The sequence below is a fragment of the Macrotis lagotis genome, chromosome 3 (assembly GCF_037893015.1).
Source record: "Macrotis lagotis isolate mMagLag1 chromosome 3, bilby.v1.9.chrom.fasta, whole genome shotgun sequence".
Classification (NCBI taxonomy): Eukaryota; Metazoa; Chordata; class Mammalia; order Peramelemorphia; family Peramelidae; genus Macrotis; species Macrotis lagotis.
Genome location: NC_133660.1, coordinates 238,965,093 through 238,986,957, shown reverse-complemented (window position 1 = coordinate 238,986,957; position 21,865 = coordinate 238,965,093). Strand labels below are relative to the sequence as shown.

Sequence of the window (21,865 nt, the reverse complement as noted above, 5' to 3'; positions counted from 1 at the left end):
CCTTTAGGAAGACCAAGGAAAGACAGTCTGTACTACATCAGCTCATTTCAGATGAATATTCTCTTCAAGCTTTGCATAGTGACATTATTTACATACTGTTTATCCCTATTGAAAACTCAAATTTCCTGAATATTTTTATACTTTCTTTCAAGTTTAATCCTCCTCTTAAAAATTCCCTATAGTGACTAAAGTCTTGTCTAACTCTTCATGACTCCATTTTGGAGTCTTGGCAAAAATTCTGGAATGGTTTACCATTTCCTTCTTCAGCTCATTTTATACATAACTGAGGGAAGCAGGGTGAAGTGACTTGCTCAGGGTCACCCAGCTAGTAAATGTCTGAGGCTGAATTTGAACTCAGGGTTTCCTGATTCCAGGCTCAGTGTTCTATCCACTGTATCACTCAGCTATCCAGAGAACAAGAAGATTAACTCCTATTCTCTATTCCCTCCTTCCTCTCTCCCTTTTTTGATTCCCTCCTCACTACCTACTGCCTTCCACAGATTCTCTGATTTTGTCATGGTTATGACTTTTATGTCCTCAATCATACAATAAATCCCTTGAATTTACAAGTCATATCTTATACACTTTTACTCCTGGTCATTTACTCCCTGTCAAAGATACTTGGACTGCAACTTAGAACTAGCCTCCTATCTTAGGTTTGCAAATCCCTTCTTTAAATCTTCAACATTAACCATTGAGATGAAGACCCTCATTGCTGTGGACCCTCCTACTTAACTCACTCTAAATTTGGATAAGGATGATAGAAAGTTCTTCCTTGAATTGAGCAGAAATCTGCTCCCTTGTAACTTATTGAGTTGGGCTCTACTTCTTTCTCTGACTTTGGTCCTGGTTCCATCCTAGGACCAAGAAGGACACATCACATCCTCCTTCCTTGTGACCTTTCTAGTACTTTGACTTCTGACATGTCCCAGTCTTTCTCTAATCTCCTAGCCCTCTTTTTCTTTTCAAGGTTAAACACATCTAATTCCTCCAATCATTCCTTATATAGCCTGGTCCAGGCTCAGCTCCATCCTGATCACCCCACCCTCTGAATGTGCTCCAGCTTGTCATGTTCCTCCTAGGATGTGTCAGCACACTGAGCACAACATTCCAGATGGGCACTAGCATTTTTGGTGATTGTGTCACCCAGTTGATTCATGTGGAGCTCACAGACAATAAATACTGATTAGTTGATGTAACAGTCATTGAATCTGACCACAGCCAGCCCTGCTGAGCACATAGGCTTCACCATGGCTGTTGACCTCTCTTCTCTCTCATTGCATCTCTTCATACTACACCTCAATGGAGAATTTGCAAAAGTATATATGCATCTCCTTTCTCTTTGAACTCTTCAAACTTTAAAGACTTTATTTCTGATCTTGATAGAAAAGATAGAATCTGCCCATAAATATTTAGAGAGCAGTTTATTTTTTTTATTTTTTTATTTTTGCAAGGCAACGGGGTTAAGTGACTTGCTTGTGGTCACACAATTAGGTAATTATTGTCTGAAGTCAGATTTGAATTCAGGTCCTCCTGACTCCAGGACTGGTGCTCTTTTCACTGCCCCTGGAGAGTGGTTTAAAATTCAATACAAAACAAAAATGTATTATTATAATTGTTGCTATTATTATTTATTATTTCATTGAAGAAACATTTCTTGGGCACCCACTAAGTACAGTAACCTGTGCTTAAGTGCTGTAGGGGTAGAGGTGGAAGGGGGTGCAAATAGAAAAGGAGTAAGACAACTTCTGCCCTCAACTAATTCATTGTCTAGCAAGGATTGTTAAAGATGCACTCTGTTATAGAGGAGAACGTAATAAGTGCATAAGAGTTTAAAAGTCATATAGAGGGGCGGCTAGGTGGAACAGTGGATAGAGCACTGGCCTTGGAGTCAGGAGTACCTGAGTTCAAATCCACTCTCAGACACTTAATAATTACCTAGCTGTGTGGCCTTGGGCAAGCCACTTAACCCCATTGCCTTGCAAAAACTAAAACTAAAAAAAAAAAAGTCATATAGATAGCCAGGAAATGGGATATCTCCAGATGAGGCATAATCAAGGAGAGCTTCATAAACAAGACCGTATTTAGGTTCACCCAGAGGTATGAATAGGATTTCATCAGATAAGGTGAAGAAGGGAGAATTCAGATTTAGGGAACAGCAAACATGAGCAAAGCCACAGAGATGAGAAAGCAGGGGAGATGTCTAGAGAATATCGAATTGTCTGCACTGTCTGAAATGTGGCGTGGTCATTGTAGATAATTAGAATGAGGATTTGGAGGATTTTGACTGCCAGGCTAAGTTCAATGCTTTACTGGGGAGGAGCATTGAAGGTTGAAGAGAGGAGTAATTTTTAGACTTGGACTGCAGATTCACTTGACAAAGTCTCAGATTGGAAGCAGAGAGAGTAAGAGGTGGGGAGGTCAATTAGGAAACCAAATAAACCAGGAGAAAACTACATCATACCTTAAAGTAACTTCAATTCCATATCTCATTAACAATTCCTGCTTTTTGTTATAGAAATGACAAAATCCTCCAAAATTTAGAACCCAGGGCCCTTAGAGATGGAGAATCGTTCCGTTAAGGAAAACCTAAAAGCTGATATTGGTATTTCTGTTGCCTCAGACTAGACTTTGCCTTTTCCTCCTGCTCTGTCTTTGCTATTATTCAAAAACAAACAAGAATTCAAGAGGGGTATGTTTCACAATCACCTTCTGTGGATTTCCTTGTTCCCTTTATTGGGATGATTACAAACACAAATAGTGCGAATTTAAGCCTTTGCAAAATGTGTTGGCATTTCATTTTGTTTGGAAGGGACCTTAATATTTTTTTACTTTCCACTGGGTCTCCCAATTGCCCAGTCCTGCCTGTCTTAAGCCTCGAAATTGGAAAGCATCTGTACCATCCGGTAACAGGGCCTAGGGCAGGGCCAGGTTCAGAGTGGGCACTCTTCGACATGCTGGACCCTAGAAAGGGGGAACAACTGCAGAGGCCACGGCTATTTTTAAGGCAACAGGAAGATCAGCCGAAGAATGAAAGGGAGGATCTGATTAACCACTTCCCTGAAAGAAATCTGTAGACACAGCATCCCCCAGCAGCCAGCATCCTGAGCCTTAGTCAGCAGTACTGACTCCAGGGGCCCAGAGGAGGAAGAGGAGGGAGAGGGAGGAGGAGAAAGTGGTGGGGGGGAGAAGGTTGAGGAGGCAGGGGAAGGGGGAGGCAAGGAGGCCTGGCTGAACCAGAGCCAGCTGCTGGTCCCCAAGCTGCCTCCAGTGACTCAGCAGGTTCTCCTCCTTGGGCAGCTTGACCAGCTGCCTGCTGCCCCAGGAAAGATCAAAAAGCTCATTTTGATTTCATGAAATTGAAAAGATAGGATAAAGAGGGGAGCTGTAGATTGTGTGTTGGGGGTGGATTTTTGTCCCTAACAAGGGTCCAGTATTTCACATATATGTGTATGTACACATACATATACTCACATACACATATATATATATATGTATATATAAAAGCAAGACAAATCTGTTACCCATAACCATTCTCTAATGAAGAAATAAATGCAAAAGATGGAAGCAAAGTTTTCAAAAGTGTTTCAAACTACTTACAACCATAGGAAAGATTGCTTCAAATCATTCAATTAGCTCCAAATCACATCAAAAGAAATGTAAATTAAAACAGCTCTAAGAAATCTCATGTGTTTGTCAAAATGGCAGAGTGACAGCGGAGTCACTCAGTGTTGGAGGAGCCATGAAATAATATACAATTATTCTGAAAAACAGAAATTTTGCTTTTAAAAAAAGTAGCATTTTCAAACTTTTTTTCAAATAGATTCTACTGCTAGGCATAGACATCATTCTTAGCAAGGTTGAAGGCAGATAAAACCCAAGTTAGAATTGAAATCAAAATCAAGTCAAAGAAGAAAAAATGAAAATTGAAAAATATGGTTCCCAAATTACTTTTTCTAAAGAGTTGTCTACTTAAAAATGTCTACTAGGGGCAGCTAGGTGGCGCAGTGGATAGAGCCTTGGAGTCAGGAGGACCTGTGTTCAAATCCAGCCTCAGATATTTAATAATTACCTAGTCGTGTGACCTTGGGCAATCCACTTAACCCCATAGCCTTGTAAATACACACACACACACACACACACACACACACACACACACACACACACACACACGGATGATTATATCATTCATATTTGTGTTTGTTTGGGGATATTTTTTTTTATTCTCTTTACCTCATGTGAATTTCTGAGGGCAATGGAGGCATTTTCCAAATCATTTCAGTTCCTTCTAACTTTGGGATAGATGCATTGTTTTACCATCTAGAACCTGCCCACACCTTGAGTGGCAGGAATGACCAATCCTCTCAGATCCTGAAACAGCCTCTTGGGATTTGACCCCATCCCTGTTATAATTGAAACAGATTTAGAGCCTGAAGCAGTCAGCAAGACCAAAAACAGCCCAAAAAAAAAAACCCATGCTTTTGAAATGTGTCCTTTCAAATGTTTCATCTTTTGATCACAATGAAGGAAATTTTGACTTTCTCTTTGTTACCTTCTCTTACCTGAGAGTCAAGACAATTAAAAAATTAAAAATTATTGTTACAGGTCTTACAGTTTAACACAAACTTCTAAAGTTTTAGAAGTAATGATTTCAGGAAGATTTTTCTTTTTAATTTAAAAATCTGTGTAGTAAGTAAATAACTACCTATCTTGCTTCCCCCTTAATTCCGGTTATTCCTCCATTTAAAAAAATTATTTAGAAATTACATGTAGGGTTTAACCTCTTGAGAAGAAGTGATCCTTCCTAGTCATGGTGCTCCTAAAAATCCACAAAAACTGTCCCATATGCCATCACCACTCCCTTAGCCAATTTACCTTTCCATATCTCAACACTTTAATTTAATGTCCTGTGGGCTAGTCACAGCTTCCATAATGCCTAGAATCTAAAAGTGCTAATGGACACAGGCCTTTATCTTCTGCTAGGTTGGACTGAAAAAGTTTTTTGATTTTAAATAGCTACACATTTATGCCAAACATTTCATTTTTGTCACTTTCCCATGAGGCACGTAATGAAAATGTTATTCCCACTATTACAGATGGGGAAAGCAAGGCTCACCCAGAGAGGAAGTGACTCAACCAAGGTTACTCAGTTATCAAGAGGCCATACCAGGAATCTATTTGACTTAACAGTATGCCATAGGGTCAAGAGCCCTAAGCCCTAAATCAGTGTCTATGATCCTGGTCTAGAGGCCAGGTACTGACACTGACCAGGCTTCCTTGGTTGAATTATTTCATTTCTATGACCCTCAGTTTTATTCTCTGTAAAATGGAGTTAATCATTATCTAACTTCACATAGTTATTGTAAGAAAAATGCTTTCTAAACTTTGAAAGGCTGTGTAGATATGAATTGTAATTTAAACTGGAAAACTTTTCAGACTCATCTAGTCCATATGTAGTTGATCATTGGATTGGCCTACCATCTTTCCTTAATATAGAGTGACCATATTTCTGTCTCCTTTTGATTAGTGAGGATCCCATAAGTCTTCAAACATGATTATTCTTGGTGTCAGGCTTAAAGATAGAAAATACATAGTATTCTGGTGAATTTGATGACTTGTCACCGAACCCAGAATTTTCTCTGCAAAGGTTTTTTTTTTTTAACCAAATCTCTGACTCTGACATAAAATGAGCACTACAAAAGGGATGTAGGAGTTAAACTCCTCAGTCAAGGGCCTGCTTACTTTACTAGGACAAAATTCCTGTACAACAAAAGAATTTTAATGCCCCCCCCCAGCTTATTTTAATGAGATTTGACCTTTAATACTAATTCATTACTAACCTTTAGCAACTCTCTTATTTCCTACTTTACTTTCTCATTTGAAAAATGAGAATTCTAAAGAAAGAGAATTCCCCTTGTATGGCAGGGAACAAGTAGTTATGGAACAGCATAAGAAAAGTGTCTAAATCAATCCTGGCTGACGCCTTCCTTCTCTAACTTCTTTTGCACTTATTATCTCCATGTTAATACTTTATTGTATACAAACAGTCCCCAAATTGAAAAAAAAAAACATTTATAAGTGGATTTTGGAATTTGAATTGTTTTTTCCCCTGGAACAGCATTACAGATGGAGGTTAGATTCCCAAACCAACCCACAGAAAGCATAAATAGCTAGTTGAAATAGAGGACTATTTCAAATGTGGCTAACTGCCATTTATGTTGGAAAATGTGTACCATGTACCCTTTGGGGATGCCCAATAAGGAAGGATTCCCTGTATGGGTCCCCACAGGCATGTGGGGGGTGATAAGGAGAGGTGTCTGTGTCCTCATTACCTAGGTGTTCTCAAGGGGGAGAGCCCAGAGTAGTGGAGGGCTGGCAAGGAGAGCTTTAGAGGCTGACCACCCAGTGGCCTGCTGGGGCACCAGGGAGAGTTGTAATGCTCAGTGTGGCATGCATGTTTGTGTGTGTGTGTGTGTGTGTGTGTGTGTGTGTGTGTGTGTGATACCTTCCTAACCAGATTATATGTGCTTGTGGGGAGGAGGACCATATCTTCCATATCTTGGATATCTCAAGTAGCAATGGACTCATTTTTTAATTAATTTTGGAATTTTTAGCGTTAGGATTAGTGTTTGTGCAGAATGTTTGCTTTGTAATTTCTTGTTACTCTGTTTTAGAGATGATTTAAAAAATTGTTATTTAAAGATAGACATTCTCCTTCTACCTAGCCCTCTGTACACTTGATATCTCTGTGGTTGAAAAAAATTCATCACTTAGTGGCCTCTGGCACTTAAGCCAAAATGTCCTTCAGCACAGGCTGGAACAGCAGGCTTTTTCTGGCCAGCCAGAGTTTGTCTCTCTGGAACAACTTTCAAAAACCCTAGATTAGTATTTCAAGAGGTACCCAAGGCATCAAAGTAACATGTAGGGTTAATTAACATGTAATAATGCTAAACAAACAAGGGATTTATTGATAGCAACAATAGGAAGGTAATTTATAGAGCAGTAAAATTAGAAGAAAGGTCTTTCCTTGCAGCACTCTGCCTAACTCAGTCCCAGGCCTACCATTTCCAGAAATAATGCACACCTTATTTCCTCTAAATATTTGCAAAAGTCGGGCAGCTAGGTGGCATAGTGGATAAAGCACTGGCCCTGGAGTCAGGAGTACCTGGGTTCAAATCCGGTCTCAGACACTTAATAATCACCTAGCTATGTGGCCTTGGGCAAGCCACTTAACCCCATTTGCCTTACGAAAAAAACCTAAAAAAATAAAATGAAATAAATAAATAAATAAATATTTGCAAAAGTAATTTAGGAAGTACTGATGTGTGTGTGTGTGTGTGTGTGTGATACCTTCCTAACCAGATTATATGTGCTTGTGGGGAGGAGGACCATATCTTCCATATCTTGGATATCTCAAGTAGCAATGGACTCATTTTTTAATTAATTTTGGAATTTTTAGCGTTAGGATTAGTGTTTGTGCAGAATGTTTGCTTTGTAATTTCTTGTTACTCTGTTTTAGAGATGATTTAAAAAATTGTTATTTAAAGATAGACATTCTCCTTCTACCTAGCCCTCTGTACACTTGATATCTCTGTGGTTGAAAAAAATTCATCACTTAGTGGCCTCTGGCACTTAAGCCAAAATGTCCTTCAGCACAGGCTGGAACAGCAGGCTTTTTCTGGCCAGCCAGAGTTTGTCTCTCTGGAACAACTTTCAAAAACCCTAGATTAGTATTTCAAGAGGTACCCAAGGCATCAAAGTAACATGTAGGGTTAATTAACATGTAATAATGCTAAACAAACAAGGGATTTATTGATAGCAACAATAGGAAGGTAATTTATAGAGCAGTAAAATTAGAAGAAAGGTCTTTCCTTGCAGCACTCTGCCTAACTCAGTCCCAGGCCTACCATTTCCAGAAATAATGCACACCTTATTTCCTCTAAATATTTGCAAAAGTCGGGCAGCTAGGTGGCATAGTGGATAAAGCACTGGCCCTGGAGTCAGGAGTACCTGGGTTCAAATCCGGTCTCAGACACTTAATAATCACCTAGCTATGTGGCCTTGGGCAAGCCACTTAACCCCATTTGCCTTACGAAAAAAACCTAAAAAAATAAAATGAAATAAATAAATAAATAAATATTTGCAAAAGTAATTTAGGAAGTACTGAGAATTTGTGATGTTCTTGGAATTGTAAATACTGTCCAACCTCAGAGGAGGAAATACAGGATTTTATAGTCACATTAATAAAAGGACTGAAAAGGGTTTCAAAGTTCTTCATCTTAGAAGAAACCAAAATCCAGAAAGAGGAAATGGCATTATTTGCCAGCTTCAAATTAGCTGAGAGGCCCCTGGAGCTCCCTTCCAATTCTCTTAGTAAAAAAGTCAGTAATTCCTATGGGCAAGGACAAAAGAAATGGTTCCAAAATATGAGGAGGTCCAGGTGAGCCTTGAGAATTCCAGGGACCATTCCCAAATCTGACATCCCAGGATGCCATGGTTCTTCATCTACCTTCTGGTAACCTGTAAAGTGAGGGTTTCCAAAAGGAAAATTGAAAAAACTTTTAAATGACTAATATTGGAATGACTTGGAAATGAAATTATGATCAGATGATGTACAAAGTCAGAAACTCCAAAAAAGCAGATCAAGGGAATATTTTGTTTGGGAAATGCTGATCTGCAGACTTTGATAACTGTTGTATTTAGGAGGTTCATGGCTTCAAGAGAAAGACTTCAGCATGGAGTCAGTCCTTGTATCTGTGAGCCTTTTCTTTAACTTTCCTTAAGAGTGGTCCATTATGGCTGGTTACTCCAACTTTCTGCACTAAACCTTGATCTCTTCAAGAGAGGAGGACTTTCTTGATCAGCCCACCCCATGTGCCTAGAGCAGTCTACTTGGAAAGGTCCTTTGGGAAGGCCTTTTTTTGAATGGCTCCTCATGTTGACATCCCCAACCTTCATTTGTAATAGCTTTTCTTCCTGATGTTTTTATGCCCAATTGTTTAACCAGGCCCTGAATGTTAAACCCAGGATTGATGTGTAAAACACTGCATGAAAAAATATTACATACTTCTATGGGATGCCCACACATACAGACATATATCATAAATTTGCAGTTTTTAAATAGAAAGAAAATACTGTTGGGTGTTATTTCCCATGGGAAGAGAAAAATCTTAAATACTCAAATAATTTAGAGTTCAAAAGGACTTATAACTTAGATAATTTTAAACCATCACCTCAATTTTACATAAGTAATTTAGCCGAGGGATATACAGGTAGTAAGTTATAGATGAAGGACTTGAACCCTAACTCCATCGAGCAATTAGGGCATTTTGTTTCTTAAATTAGCAGTGCTTTTGGTTTCCAAAGATCGCCTCATTCACTACTGTTTTCACTATTAATTGAAATTACTGCAACTGTGGAAGGAAGCCCTTGAGTTGTGAGACCTGAAAAATACCAATTTATAAGAAAAAAAATACTCTTTATGTAAAACTTATATTGTTTTCTTAAGAAAGTATATTTAAGCCTCAGACACTTAATAATTACCTGTGTGACCTTGGGCAACTCACTTAACCCTTAAAAAAAGCCTTTTAAAAAAATTATGTTTAAAGTATGTTCAGTAAAAGGGTTTTATTTTATATTTTGAAGAAGAAAGGTAATCTTGTGATTAGGAAATGATGATAGGAAAATGGGCTGTGGTCTTTTGTGACATAACCCTCTGCTGGGAGGGAGGGTAGGCAGAGCAGGGCACACCTGTTCTTCCTGGATGTGTTGGAGCAGCAGTTCCATAAGAGAGGAGTCATAGTAGGAGTATGTAGAGAGAGGGTGAACTTTGCAGGTATTTTCAGAAAGTTATTTAAATACCACATGTTGTGACCGTATCAGAAAGGATGCATGCCACCAACTGTGTCACTTAAGCTATTCTACAGATAAGCATACTCTTTCTAAATGTGTACTCACCTCAGGGGTGTTGATGGTATCATTTACTGATGGAAAGTATGATCTTTGAGGTTATTACTCACAAACTGAGAGGATGTAATACCCAAGAATTTCCATGTTTTTCTAGACCACTTCTTGTCAGTCCCACCTGTCTAGATTTAGAGAAACTGTTGGAAGAAAATATTGTCCATAAAATGTATTGGATCAAGAGGTAAAGAACCTGGGGTGGCTAGGTGGCGCAGTGGATAAAGCACCAGCCCTGGAGTCAAGAGTAACTGGGTTCAAATCCGGTCTCAGACACTTTAATAATTACCTAGCTGTGTGGCCTTGGGCAAGCCACTTAACCCCATTTGCCTTGCAAAAACCTAAAAAAAGATAAAAATTAAAAAAAGAGGTAAAGAACCAATATTCAAATCCCATCTCTGCTACCTTTGCGACTATGGACAAGTCACAGAATCAAAAGAAAACGCAGAAATAAGTCCTACCTGAGGAAGAGTCCTTTCCATAACATCCCTGTCATCCAACCTGCACTAGAACTAGTAAAGGGCAATCATGATAAAGAGACTATAGTCATGAGGAATGTTGAAGAAAAGCCAGTATTTCCAGCCTATGGCTTACCAAAAAAACTTCGAGAAGCCCTTTGAAAACTTCAGTGACTGTTGTCATTAATAAGGTCTTCACGTCCTTGTTATGTACTGTGAATAGTAATACTAGGACTGGGACTTGAGTGCTGGTGGCCGGACTTCTCTGAGGGTCAGTGGGCTACTTGCATCGAACCTCTCAGAGCTAACACAACACAAAAAGAAGCACTCTTGTTTCTTATCAGTTGGAAAGGCCAGGTGATATTTAGAACCAATTTAACCAGGCAGAACAACTGCACGGTTGACTCTAGGATCAAGTACAAGATCCTCTTTTTGACTTTCATACCCTGGCCTCTTGCTATCTGTCCAGTGTGTTATATTTTATACCCCAAACATCTGCACTTACTCTACCCCATCTTCCAACACTATGCTTTTGCTTTTGCTCTTCTTTTTTAATTTTATTTTATTTTTCCCCAGTTACACATAACTCTATGCTTCTTCAGTGACTGTCCCTCCTACAAGTCCCACATCCTGGCGTCAGTGGCTTCTGCCAGAACTCTATACAAATCCCATCTTCTGCAAGAAGGCTTACTTGCCCCCTGTCCCCTTAATGCTAATGCTTTCCCTTAGAGATTACTTGGAGCTTGCCCTGTAAATATCTTGTTTATTCTAGTTGTTAGCATGTTTTCTCCCTCATTAGATTGTAAACTCCTTGAGGGGAGGGACCATGTTTTTGCTTTTCTTGGACTCTCCAAGAAGGATGCCCATTGCCTGGCAGATATTAAATTCTTAATGAATACTTGTTGATTTACTGACTGTTTGCCCAGGAAAATTAGTGACTCATTCAAGGTCCAACATTTGGTAATTCTCTAAAATGGGATCTGAGCCAAAACACTCTGAATCTAGAACTATTATTCTTTTAGCCTTTGCCACTCTCCCTCTTCCAAAAAACAAATACATTCACATCCATAGAAGTTGTCTTTTTGTCTTTCACTATCAAAACAGATCTTTCCTTTCAGACATACAACACTCTACATTTTTAATTGATAAAAAAAATCTGCCTATAACCATGTTGACTCGTTTTTCATGGAAATTCATAAAAATTTAACATTCAAGCTGCCTTTAAGCTCCAGCCCCATTATAAGGTCAGTCAGCAACTCAAGGATCATGTTATGAAAAATCTGCTCAGTCATAAACAAGTCAGAAGAAGTCAGCCTCAAAAGTTTTAAATCTAAATTCAAGTTTAGAAAAGCAAATTCTAAAAGAACAGTTCTTCATGTAGCTGTAGTGCAGCAGGGTCCCCAAGGGAGGAATAATAAGGGGAGGGGGGAGGTGTCAAGGGGAGACAAGACAGGGAAAAGAGGAGGTGGAAGAGGAGAGGGGAGGTTCCCTCTGCATGTTCCTAGGAAAGATCTTTAAACCAAAGCATTTGAGAATTTTCTTTGTTGAGAGTGTGTGAGCTGAGGAGACAGGATGAGGAAAATGGACAGCTTTCTGGTTTTTCCCAAAAAAAGTCTTAGTGTGACATCAACATTTTGTTTTAAATAATTACAAAGTAATGGCATATAGAGTAGCCAAGATGCATAAGCTGCCTTAGAATCAAGAAGACCTGGACTCAAGTCCTTCTCCTGATCCCAAGTGACCATTTGACCCTTCTCGTGGAGCTAGTGCAGCTCTCTAAGTAGCCGTGTAAATTGTGGAATAGTCCCTAATCTCTTACTAGTAAAGGAATTCTTCTCACCAGTGAAATCACAGAACTGGATCAAAACCCTACCAAATTCAAGTAACAAACTCCTAGAATAATCTCAATCTCTCTCTCTCTCTCTCTCTCTCTCTCACACACACACACACACACACACACACACACACACAATGCATTTTAAAGCCTGTAATGAAGGGCAGCTAGGTGGCACAGTGGATAGAGCACTGACCCTGGAGTCAGGAGGACCTGAGTTCAAATTTGATCTCAGACACATAATAATTGCCTAGCTGTGTGGCCTTGGGCAAGTCACTTAACCCCACTGCCTTGTTAAAACTAAAAGAACAAAGCTAAAAAAAACTGTAATGAGCAATTTTTACATTTTCTGCTAGTTTAGTTCTGTCTTTAGAACATATAATCTCAGGCCTAGCATAGTACTTTTTATGTTTTAGACAATCAATGTTGGTTGAATTGAATAATTGAGTTGATTGCATGCACCAGTCATTCTTTGGGTAAGCTTTGTCAGAGCTTGTCCTTTGTGGGGTTTCACTTGTCTCCCTTCCACACTGATGGCTACTTTCTTGTGTGTTGTCACAGAAACTCGCTCCTGGAGTCAGTCAGTTTGCTTACACCTGTGTGCAGGACCACCCCATCTGGACTAATCAACAGTTTTGGGAGACAACATTTTACAATAATGTGCAGAATCAAGTTCGTTCCCTGTACCTCTCAGCCAAGGAAGACAATCATTCAACATACTTGAAGCAAAAGGTGAGGAAAAAGGGAAATGTCTTTGTGGACTAGAATTCAGACTGGGAGTGGAAGAGCATTTTAAAATATACAGTCACTATTTAAAAAAAAATCTTAATTGCTTTGGGCTTTTGCTTATTGTTTATCTGACATGATATTACTTTGTATTAACATCTTTGAATATTCATAAGTACTGAATTTTAACAAATGAGAACCCATTGTGCCTCTTTTGGGGAATGAATATTGGATTGGGCATTCTAAAACCTCTCCCTTTACGTTTCTGCTTTTGTTAAGTTCACCTTTTATAAACATCCTCTTAACGTAACCCACAGACTTTTGATGTGGCACTGGCACAGTGCTAGTGGCACTGTGAATTGCTTCCACCTCTGGGGAGCTCAGTCTGGCAGCAGGTGTCAAGAGCTGCAAAACCATGTGTCCTTTAACTTGAAAATTCCTCTTTGGAGAAGAAATCCCAAGGAAAACAAAGTTATTTATATTAAAACAGTTTCTAGAATGCTATTTATAATCATGAAAAACTATAAGGAGAAGTATTTGAACAAATGATGTTGTTGGGAGAGGATAGAACACTTGGGAGCTGATGACTCAGTTATGTGGGCTTTCTGTCTACCTGAAATAATGCTTAGTGACCAAAAAAGAAGACATGAATTACAGCCATGCATAAACTTATTTAACAGAAACAAGAATGAAAGAGGGATGGGACTCAGACCTGCCACAGTCAGATTTGGGTAACCAGCTCTCGGCTGTACTAGCTTGAATAAGTTACAAGAAGTCTTTTCTGTCCATGGTGGCTCCTCTATAAGTTTGTTTGTTCGTTTGTTTGTTTTAATGGCACTATACCCTCTTTGAGAGAATCTCTTCAAATTATAGCTCAGCATTTTAAAATTCTGTGAAGTGTTATCTTCACCAGCAGAACATATTAAACATCTCCCAGACTCACTAGCTTCTTTTCATGGCTTCCTTATTCCTCATTTCACTGCCTTGAAATCCTTCCTCCCATCCCCACCCTCAGTTTTCATCCATTAAATTTGACTCCTCATTCTCACCCCCGCTCAGATATCAGTTCTTTTATAAAACCTTCCTTAATTCCCTAACCAGAAGTTCGGTTTCCCTCATCTGTACTATGAAAGCACTTAGGACATAATACCCTATGACTTGATTTTTCATGTACATGTTCCGATCTCCCTCCTCATACGGCATAAGCAGCAATGTTTCCTTGGCTTCTTTGTATCTTGGTGTCCAGAGTCGGCACTTTAAACAAATTCCTGTTGATTCCTTATTCTGTCCCAATTAAATTCTATGGGATCAATTTCTTGCCATCACCTCTCTAGCTCAAAGAATTCCTTTTGAGGAAGCCGAGGGCAGAGATTGTGCCTTTTCTTTAACTAAGCCAGCAAGAGTTTATCAATCTGGAGCCAAGCATCTAACTAACTCAGTGTTCTAAGTGACCAGGGTAGGATGGTGCTGAGAGGATTCTTTTAATTTCTGTTCTTCAGCTGACAGTGTAATGCAGTCCTGTTGGTGTAAAAATAGGAGATAATATTAAAAAGGCAGCCATTGGCCCTGCATTTAGTTGACTCATTGCATTTTTATTTTGCAGTTGCTGGATAGATCACCTCAGGCGAATTTTACATTCTGGGGCCTTAAATCGTACTTTTTATCAATAATGTGTATTGCAGTCATTCTTCCATCACCAGAGTCCACTAAACACATGATTGTGACAGGAAGCCTTTACAAGTTTAGTCACTGGAAATTCCCATTTGGGTCACTTACATCTAGAATCTTAACTAATATCATAGCAGTGGTCCCTGTTGAAAATTGTAGTTATGTGTCATCCCATTCAACCAATTGGTAAAAGTTTAATTATTCTAATCATCTCTGTCATGTTTCATAATCTAAATAATTGTCGTATGCTAAGTAAAGTATGCTTTGCTTCAGTTCTTTTGGAATGTGTGATTTGGTTAAAAATTGACTTTTAGTAAATATTTGTCTTTTGGGAAATGAATATTAGATTGGGCATCCTAAAACCTCTCCCTTTATGTTTCTGCTTTTGTTAAGGTCCTTTTATAAACATCCTCCTATTAGTGTGTCTAAAGATGGCAGTTGAAATCAAATTAGATTATTGTGTTCCTTCAGTAGCCAAAGTCATTTATGGATCAAATATTGAAGTTTGTGTTTATGTCTTCCCTATTTGTTTTATTTTTTTACTTTAAATTTATTTTTATTAAAGACATTATTTGAGTTTTACATTTTTCCCCCAATCTTGTCCCCCCCCCCACAGAATGCACTCTGTCAGTCTTTACTTTGTTTCCATGTTGTACCTTGATCCAAATTGGGTGTGATGAGAGAGAAATCATATCCTTAAAGAGAAGTCTAAGAGGTAACAAGATCAGACAATAAGATATCTGTTTTTTTTTTTCTAAATTAAAGGGAATAGTCCTTGCACTTTGTTCAAACTCCACAGCTCCTTATCTGGATACAGATGGTACTCTCCTTTGCAGACAGCCCAAAATTGTTCCCGATTGTTGCACTGATGGAATGAGCAAGTCCTTCAAGCTTGAACATCACTCCCATGTTGCTGTTAGGGTGTACAGTGTTTTTCTGGTTCTGCTCATCTCACTCAGCATCAGTTCATGCAAATCCCTCCAGGTTTCCCTGAAATCCCGTCCCTCCTGGTTTCTAATAGAACAATAGTGTTCCATTACGTACATATACCACAGTTTGCTAAGCCATTCCCCAATTGAAGGACATTTACTGGATTTCCAATTCTTTGCCACCACAAACAGGGCTGCTATAAATATTTTTGTACAAGTAATGTTTTTACCCTTTTTCTTCATCTCTTCAGGGTATAGACCCAGTAGTGGTATTGCTGGGTCAAAGGGTATGTACATTTTTGTTGCCCTTTGGGCACCCTATTTGTTTTAAATGCCTAAACTCAAACTAACATTTGCCTATATACCACTGCACAAAAAATACATTCCATATAATTTAATTCTTATAGTCAACCATATGGCAAACCCTTTTTTAAAAAACACTTTATTACAATTATGTTCAGTTTCTTACTTCCAAGAAAATGTAAATATTTTCCATCCATAATAAAACAAAAAAAGTTAGTACTTCAACATTGTTTCAAGAAGCAATAGATCAATTATTTACTATAGTTATTATATTGGAAGTAATATAGTTTACAGATTTACTTACAGATAAGTAAAGTAGAAACAACTTGGTCTGGTTTCACTGTGCTCTTCATAGAGGTTCATTAAACTATTGGGAATTAAGAAGATTAGTAACTCTCCATTTTTACTTATTTTTTACACAACATGTTATAGTTATCCAAATTTTAAGCTATTGAAAAATATTCTTCATTTTTAACACCCTCTGTCTCACTCTTTGCACCATGTAGAATGATTAATATTTTCTCTTCAATCTAATTACTTTATTTTATAGGAGAAAATTCCCAAAAGCACAGATCAGGAGAAGACTGCAATGGATCTGGCCGCTGAGCAACTGCGGTTGTGGCCCACATTGAGCAAAGAGATGCAGCAGGAGCTGGTGCAAAAGGAAGAAAGTACAGTCTTCAGTCAGGCAATCCACTTTGCAAACCTCATGGTTAATCTACTGGTACCCCTAGACACAAGTAAAAACAAACTCCTGAGGACATCTGCCACTGGAGACTGGGAGAGTGGAAGCAACAGCATTGTCACAAACAGGTTTGAGAACAAGAGAGACAATATAGACTTTATTTGATGATGATTTTAGACCAATATCATTTTAATAAAGAGAATATATAAAATTGGGGACAGTTTTTCCTATAAAATGCCAAGTTTTGACCTCTTGGTTTCACTTCAGAATGCTCATTTTCCCGGCTTAAAAAAGCTTTACTTGATCCTATTACTCCTTATAAATATTGTCCAGTGTCTCATTTCACGGACAAATATCATGATATATATCTGTGTGTCTACATCTAATTCATCCTTCTCATTTATCTGTCTGCCTCTAACTTCCCATAGAAAAATTACTCCCTTCCAAAATCGACAGTGGCCTCCCCATCAAATTCAATGCCTTTGTTTCTAGTCTCCATTAGCTTTGATCTCTGTGCATCATTTGATACCTCTGACTGAGTGTTCTCTGACTTGGGTCAATAGCCAGTCAACATTTATTAAACCCCAGATACAGGTCAGACACTGTGCTAAGTACTGAAGATACAGATATAAAAAAAGAATAATAATCTTCCCTTGAGCCTAATGCAGAGTCTTATGGGGGAGAGGTGGAGAGGAGGAACTTGGTATGAGAATCTAATAGAAAATTCGATCAGAGAAGTCCCAAAATAGAATGACTAGGTAAGAAATGAGATGTCTGAGGGAGGTTTGGAATTCATGGCTCCCCCTTACTCACAAAAGAAGGGGGGAGGGGAGTGATGAGATGGAATTCCAATAATGAGCCTCCTGGGGTACATGGAGTCAGAGAAGTCCCAAAATAGTGCAGCCAGATGAGAATTGAAGAGATATTCTTTCCTCCTATGAATTCAGTGGCATTACTTTGTCCTGTCTTTTCAATTTTGCCTCAGTCAGCATTTTTGTCTAGCTTGTTTTTTTCCCCTAACCCAAGTAGATGTCTCCCAGCATTATTTCCTTCTAATAGTCTCTCCTACTGAGCTCATCTTCTGTCAATTTAGCTTATTCTGATTACCACACACTACATCTCTATCCTTCACTTTTCCAAAACTCTTTCCTATTGATAATCTGTAATAAGTTCTGCCATCATCTTGGGCTGAAAACCTTGGGATCATCCTCAACTCTTTTGTTGACTATCATCTGAAATTATCACATCCTTCCCAAATTGTTGCCTTCTTTACTCCAGTGGCTCTCAACTTAGTCCTTGCCCCAGTGTTGCTGTAATGAGTCATTTCTCTCCTGGTATCCCTTATTCTGCTCTCTTCCCCTCTATTCAGTTCTGTAGCCCACAATACTAAGAAAACTATGTTGTGTCACCCAGTTCAAAACCTCAAGTGACTCCATATTACCTATCTCAGCAGTTCTAGTCAGATCTCACCCTAGATTTCTTGCCTTATTTCTTACTACCCTGGTTTGCTAATGTCCCCTTTGTTCCTACTGTTGCAGTGCTTTGCTTACAGTGTCTGACTTCCCATATGCTTTCCCTCTGCCTCTACCTGTCCATAGCCTTCCAGTCATTCAGAGATTGGTTAGACTTTCTCCCTTACTTCAATCCAAGGGATCTCTCCCATTTCAAGGACCAGTTAACCTCTGAATTGCTGTGATAGTCTTTAACATTTAATTATTCAGTCATTGTTTTGTGTAGTAATGACTACAGCACTCTTACTTACACAGGACATTGTTTCATGTTAATCTATTACCCAGGTCTTCCTTGGCCCTTGGGATCCCCCCCCCGAAGAAGGGGACTCAGTTTCCCAATTTCATTTCTTTCCTATAGATTGGATGGTTCTTAACCTTAGGTCTGTGGATAGATTTTGTGGGGAACTTAGGGGGAAAAATTATATATTTACCTTCACTTACCTCCTAATTAAAATTTAACATTTCCCTTGATTTATTTTTAAAAAACTTATTTGTAAAAGGATTCATAGACTTAGCAGACTGCCATGGGGACTAGGACACAAAAAATGTAAAAGAACTTCTGCTGTCAATCCTGAGAGCTAAGTATAAATATTCCTTAGATGTTTTTTCTGTGGGTTTTTCTGCAAGTAATTACAGAGGAAAAGAGAGTATTTTTAAAATAAACAAACAAGGAAAACTGTAAGAAGTAAAATTTAGAAGATTCAGGAACCTGATTTTCCCTGTACATAAAAGTGGATCTGGGTCTTGATCCTTGTAAGCATAGCTATTCATTCAGCCCATTCTTTTATATATCACTTTTTCTTCTACATAGGTAAACAGTTACTGATTAAACAGATGCCAGTAGGGACATAAAAAAGCAAACAGAATTGCAGCTGTGAAGAAGCCATGTGCCCATAGACATGAAGAGAGCTTTTGAATTTTACATTATTTTCTTAAAATTAGGCATCAACAATGCAGCAGATATTACATAGATCAGATGAGAAGAGCCCTACTCTTAATATTACTGATGTTCATATTTGACAAGTGAGCCCATCAAACCTGTCTGGATAAATGAGTAGCTCCCAGTGTTGGCCAAGGGCTAATGAACATTTCTGTTGCTGGCTTCCTCAGCATTGCAGGAAGCGTTGCTGAGAGCTATGACACAGAGAGTGGCTTTGAGGACTCCGAGAACAGTGACATTGCCAATTCCGTTGTGCGTTTCATTACCCGGTTTATTGATAAAGTGTGCACTGAGAGTGGCGTTACTCAGGATCACATCAAGAGCCTTCACTGCATGATACCAGGTAACAGGGATACATGTTTCCGATATATAAATTGTTTAATTGCATCTTTTTGGTCAAATATTTTTTGGTTGTAGCTGCTTTAGTTCAACCTAAGACTTGCAGGTCATAGATCTAGAACAAGACTCAGAGCTCAATTTATAGATAAGGAACCTGTAGCCCTAAGGTCACACAGGTAAGTCAGGAAATTAGCAAGCCAACTTGAGGCCAGCTTCAGGTCCTATGACTCCAGCTGCTCTGATAAACACCTAAATAATCCATCAGTCAAATATTTTCTTTTGCCCTACTCATGCCAGACACTGTTCTGGGATATCAAGAGCAATAAAACAGTCCTTGCCCCCCAAGGTGCTTCTCTTCTGTTGGGGGAACAATAAATATGAATAAGTCAGTACAAAATATATGCAAAGTTAATTCTAAATGACTTGGAATGGGGAAGCAGAGGGAGAGGGAGAACAGTTGTACATATTAGGAGAGATCTCATCTAAAGGTAGGGCTTTTGAACTGAGCTTAGAAGAAAGTGGTAGATTCTAAACTATGTTGTCTATTAAAATATAGGATTTCAGGACTCATTTGTGTATTTCTTTTTCATTTGTGCCATTTTACTCTTAATTACTCTGAATCCTTCTAGGAATTGTAGCAATGCACATTGAGACACTGGAGGCTGTTCATCGAGAGAGTAGAAGGCTCCCCCCAATACAGAAGGTAATTTTATGAAACATGCGCTCTAGATTCGATTGTATTTTGCAGAATTTCTTTTTTCAAAGAACTTTAAGAGATGGTTGAGCCTGGAGGAGTCATTCAGCTTCAGTCCTGAGAATGAGTTGCTAGCTTAGAAGAACACTCAACCACCAAACCCAAGACTTAAACTAGGCCACATATAACTAAAGCAAGGATGTTTACTGATGGAGCTGGCCTAGCCAAATCGAGGCATTCTTCCCCACCTGGAGTGTGTGGACAGGGTCATTTTAAAAGTCTTGAACCCTTCACCAGAATTTAAATTAGATTAGATTAAAATAAAGGCTCATGTGCTTATCTTTTTCAGCATCTTCTTCACATCTCTGTATTGTATGTGGGGACTCTCCAGACCTGACTACCCAACACCTCCCCCAACCTGACCAATTTGACAATTCCTTATTAAGATCCCTTTCCTGTTTCTTGATTCTAAACCACCCACCTTGTCATTTGAGGTCTGATAACAAAAAGTACAGTGAATAGTGTCAGATCTGAAGTCAGGAAGACTCATCTTCATGAGTTCAAATTTGGCCTCAGACAGTGTGACCCTTTGCAAGTCACTTCACCCTGTTTACCTCAGTTCATCTGCAAAATGACCTGGAGAAGAAAATGACAAACCACTCCAGTATCTTTGCCAAGAAAATCTCAGAGGGGGTCACAAAGAGTCAGACAGGACTGGGATGACTGGAAAAAGAACAGCAGCAGTTTTAAGTGAAGCTTTACTATACCCATGCCATAACTGAAAAACGATTTTGTTTCTTGAGTATTTCCATACCCAGAGTTAGGTTGGTGATACTATTTTTTTTCTCCTTAGCCTAAGATTCTAAGACCCACCCTGCTTCCAGGAGAAGAAATAGTTTGTGAAGGCCTCCGTGTGCTACTTGACCCAGATGGAAGAGAAGAAGCTACGGGAGGACTTCTTGGTGGTCCCCACATTCTCCCCGCAGAAGGAGCACTGTTTCTTACCACATACAGAATTCTGTTCAAAGGGACCCCTCATGATCAACTAGGTATGGCTCACAAGGGCCAAACAATTCATTACAGTAAAAAGGTTATAAACAGATCTTCTGCTCCATCCCAGTGTGGTTAAAAGCAGTTGGTTGTTAGAGCAAGAGCCGGTACTTTGTAAAGTCAGACATTTCCCAGCATGCTTTGACCTGTCATTAGCTAATAATTAATTGGACATTCATATCATTTGAAGAATCTCAGGTTTCTTCCTAACAATAAAACACATGTGTATTTGTTTAAATGAGCACTCATTCTATTTTCTTAATGAAGTTATTTCAAGACTAGCAAGATTTGGGGTAGACCAGGCAGCCAATCACCTACTTGGTGTGATCAACTAGGTGCCAAAAATATACCTCATTTCCTAAAATATTTCCATTAATTGACATTGAATGAAACTGGAAATCCCCATGACATATCCTGTCACTGACCTTCTGTCAGTTCTGGAACCAGTATCTTAGACTAAAGGAGCATTCATCTCAATTTTGTCTTATGATGCTACACTTTTACAAAGAAAATAATAGAAAGGAATTTTTTTTCCAAGTTCTGTCTGATATTTTGATTAATTTCTCACTTTTTAAGTTCCTGTCTTTCATTTTATATTGAATTAGCTTGAAAGTCCTTTAATAATCATAATTGGGGATCAAAGAAATATTGAAGATTAATCAACAAACATTTCTTTAGCTCCTACTATAGCTTCAAAAGTAGCTAACATTTCTATAGCAGTTAACAACGTCCAAAGCTCTTGTTGTGAGCAAGCCTCACAACAGCCCC

The 21,865-nt window shown here is 38.8% G+C and overlaps 1 protein-coding gene across 3 annotated transcripts in view; it reads left to right on the top strand.

Annotated features, from left to right (window-relative positions):
* SBF2 (SET binding factor 2) overlaps nucleotides 1–21,865 on the top strand; it is a 483,290-nt gene that overhangs the window by 356,466 nt on the left and 104,959 nt on the right. For all 3 annotated transcript variants that reach the window (XM_074230291.1, XM_074230290.1, XM_074230292.1), the window contains exons 18-22: nucleotides 12,814–12,984; nucleotides 16,429–16,691; nucleotides 19,185–19,357; nucleotides 19,983–20,056; nucleotides 20,901–21,096. In XM_074230291.1, the coding sequence (XP_074086392.1) occupies nucleotides 12,814–12,984; nucleotides 16,429–16,691; nucleotides 19,185–19,357; nucleotides 19,983–20,056; nucleotides 20,901–21,096 (877 nt within the window). The remainder of the gene's footprint in view (nucleotides 1–12,813; nucleotides 12,985–16,428; nucleotides 16,692–19,184; nucleotides 19,358–19,982; nucleotides 20,057–20,900; nucleotides 21,097–21,865) is intronic.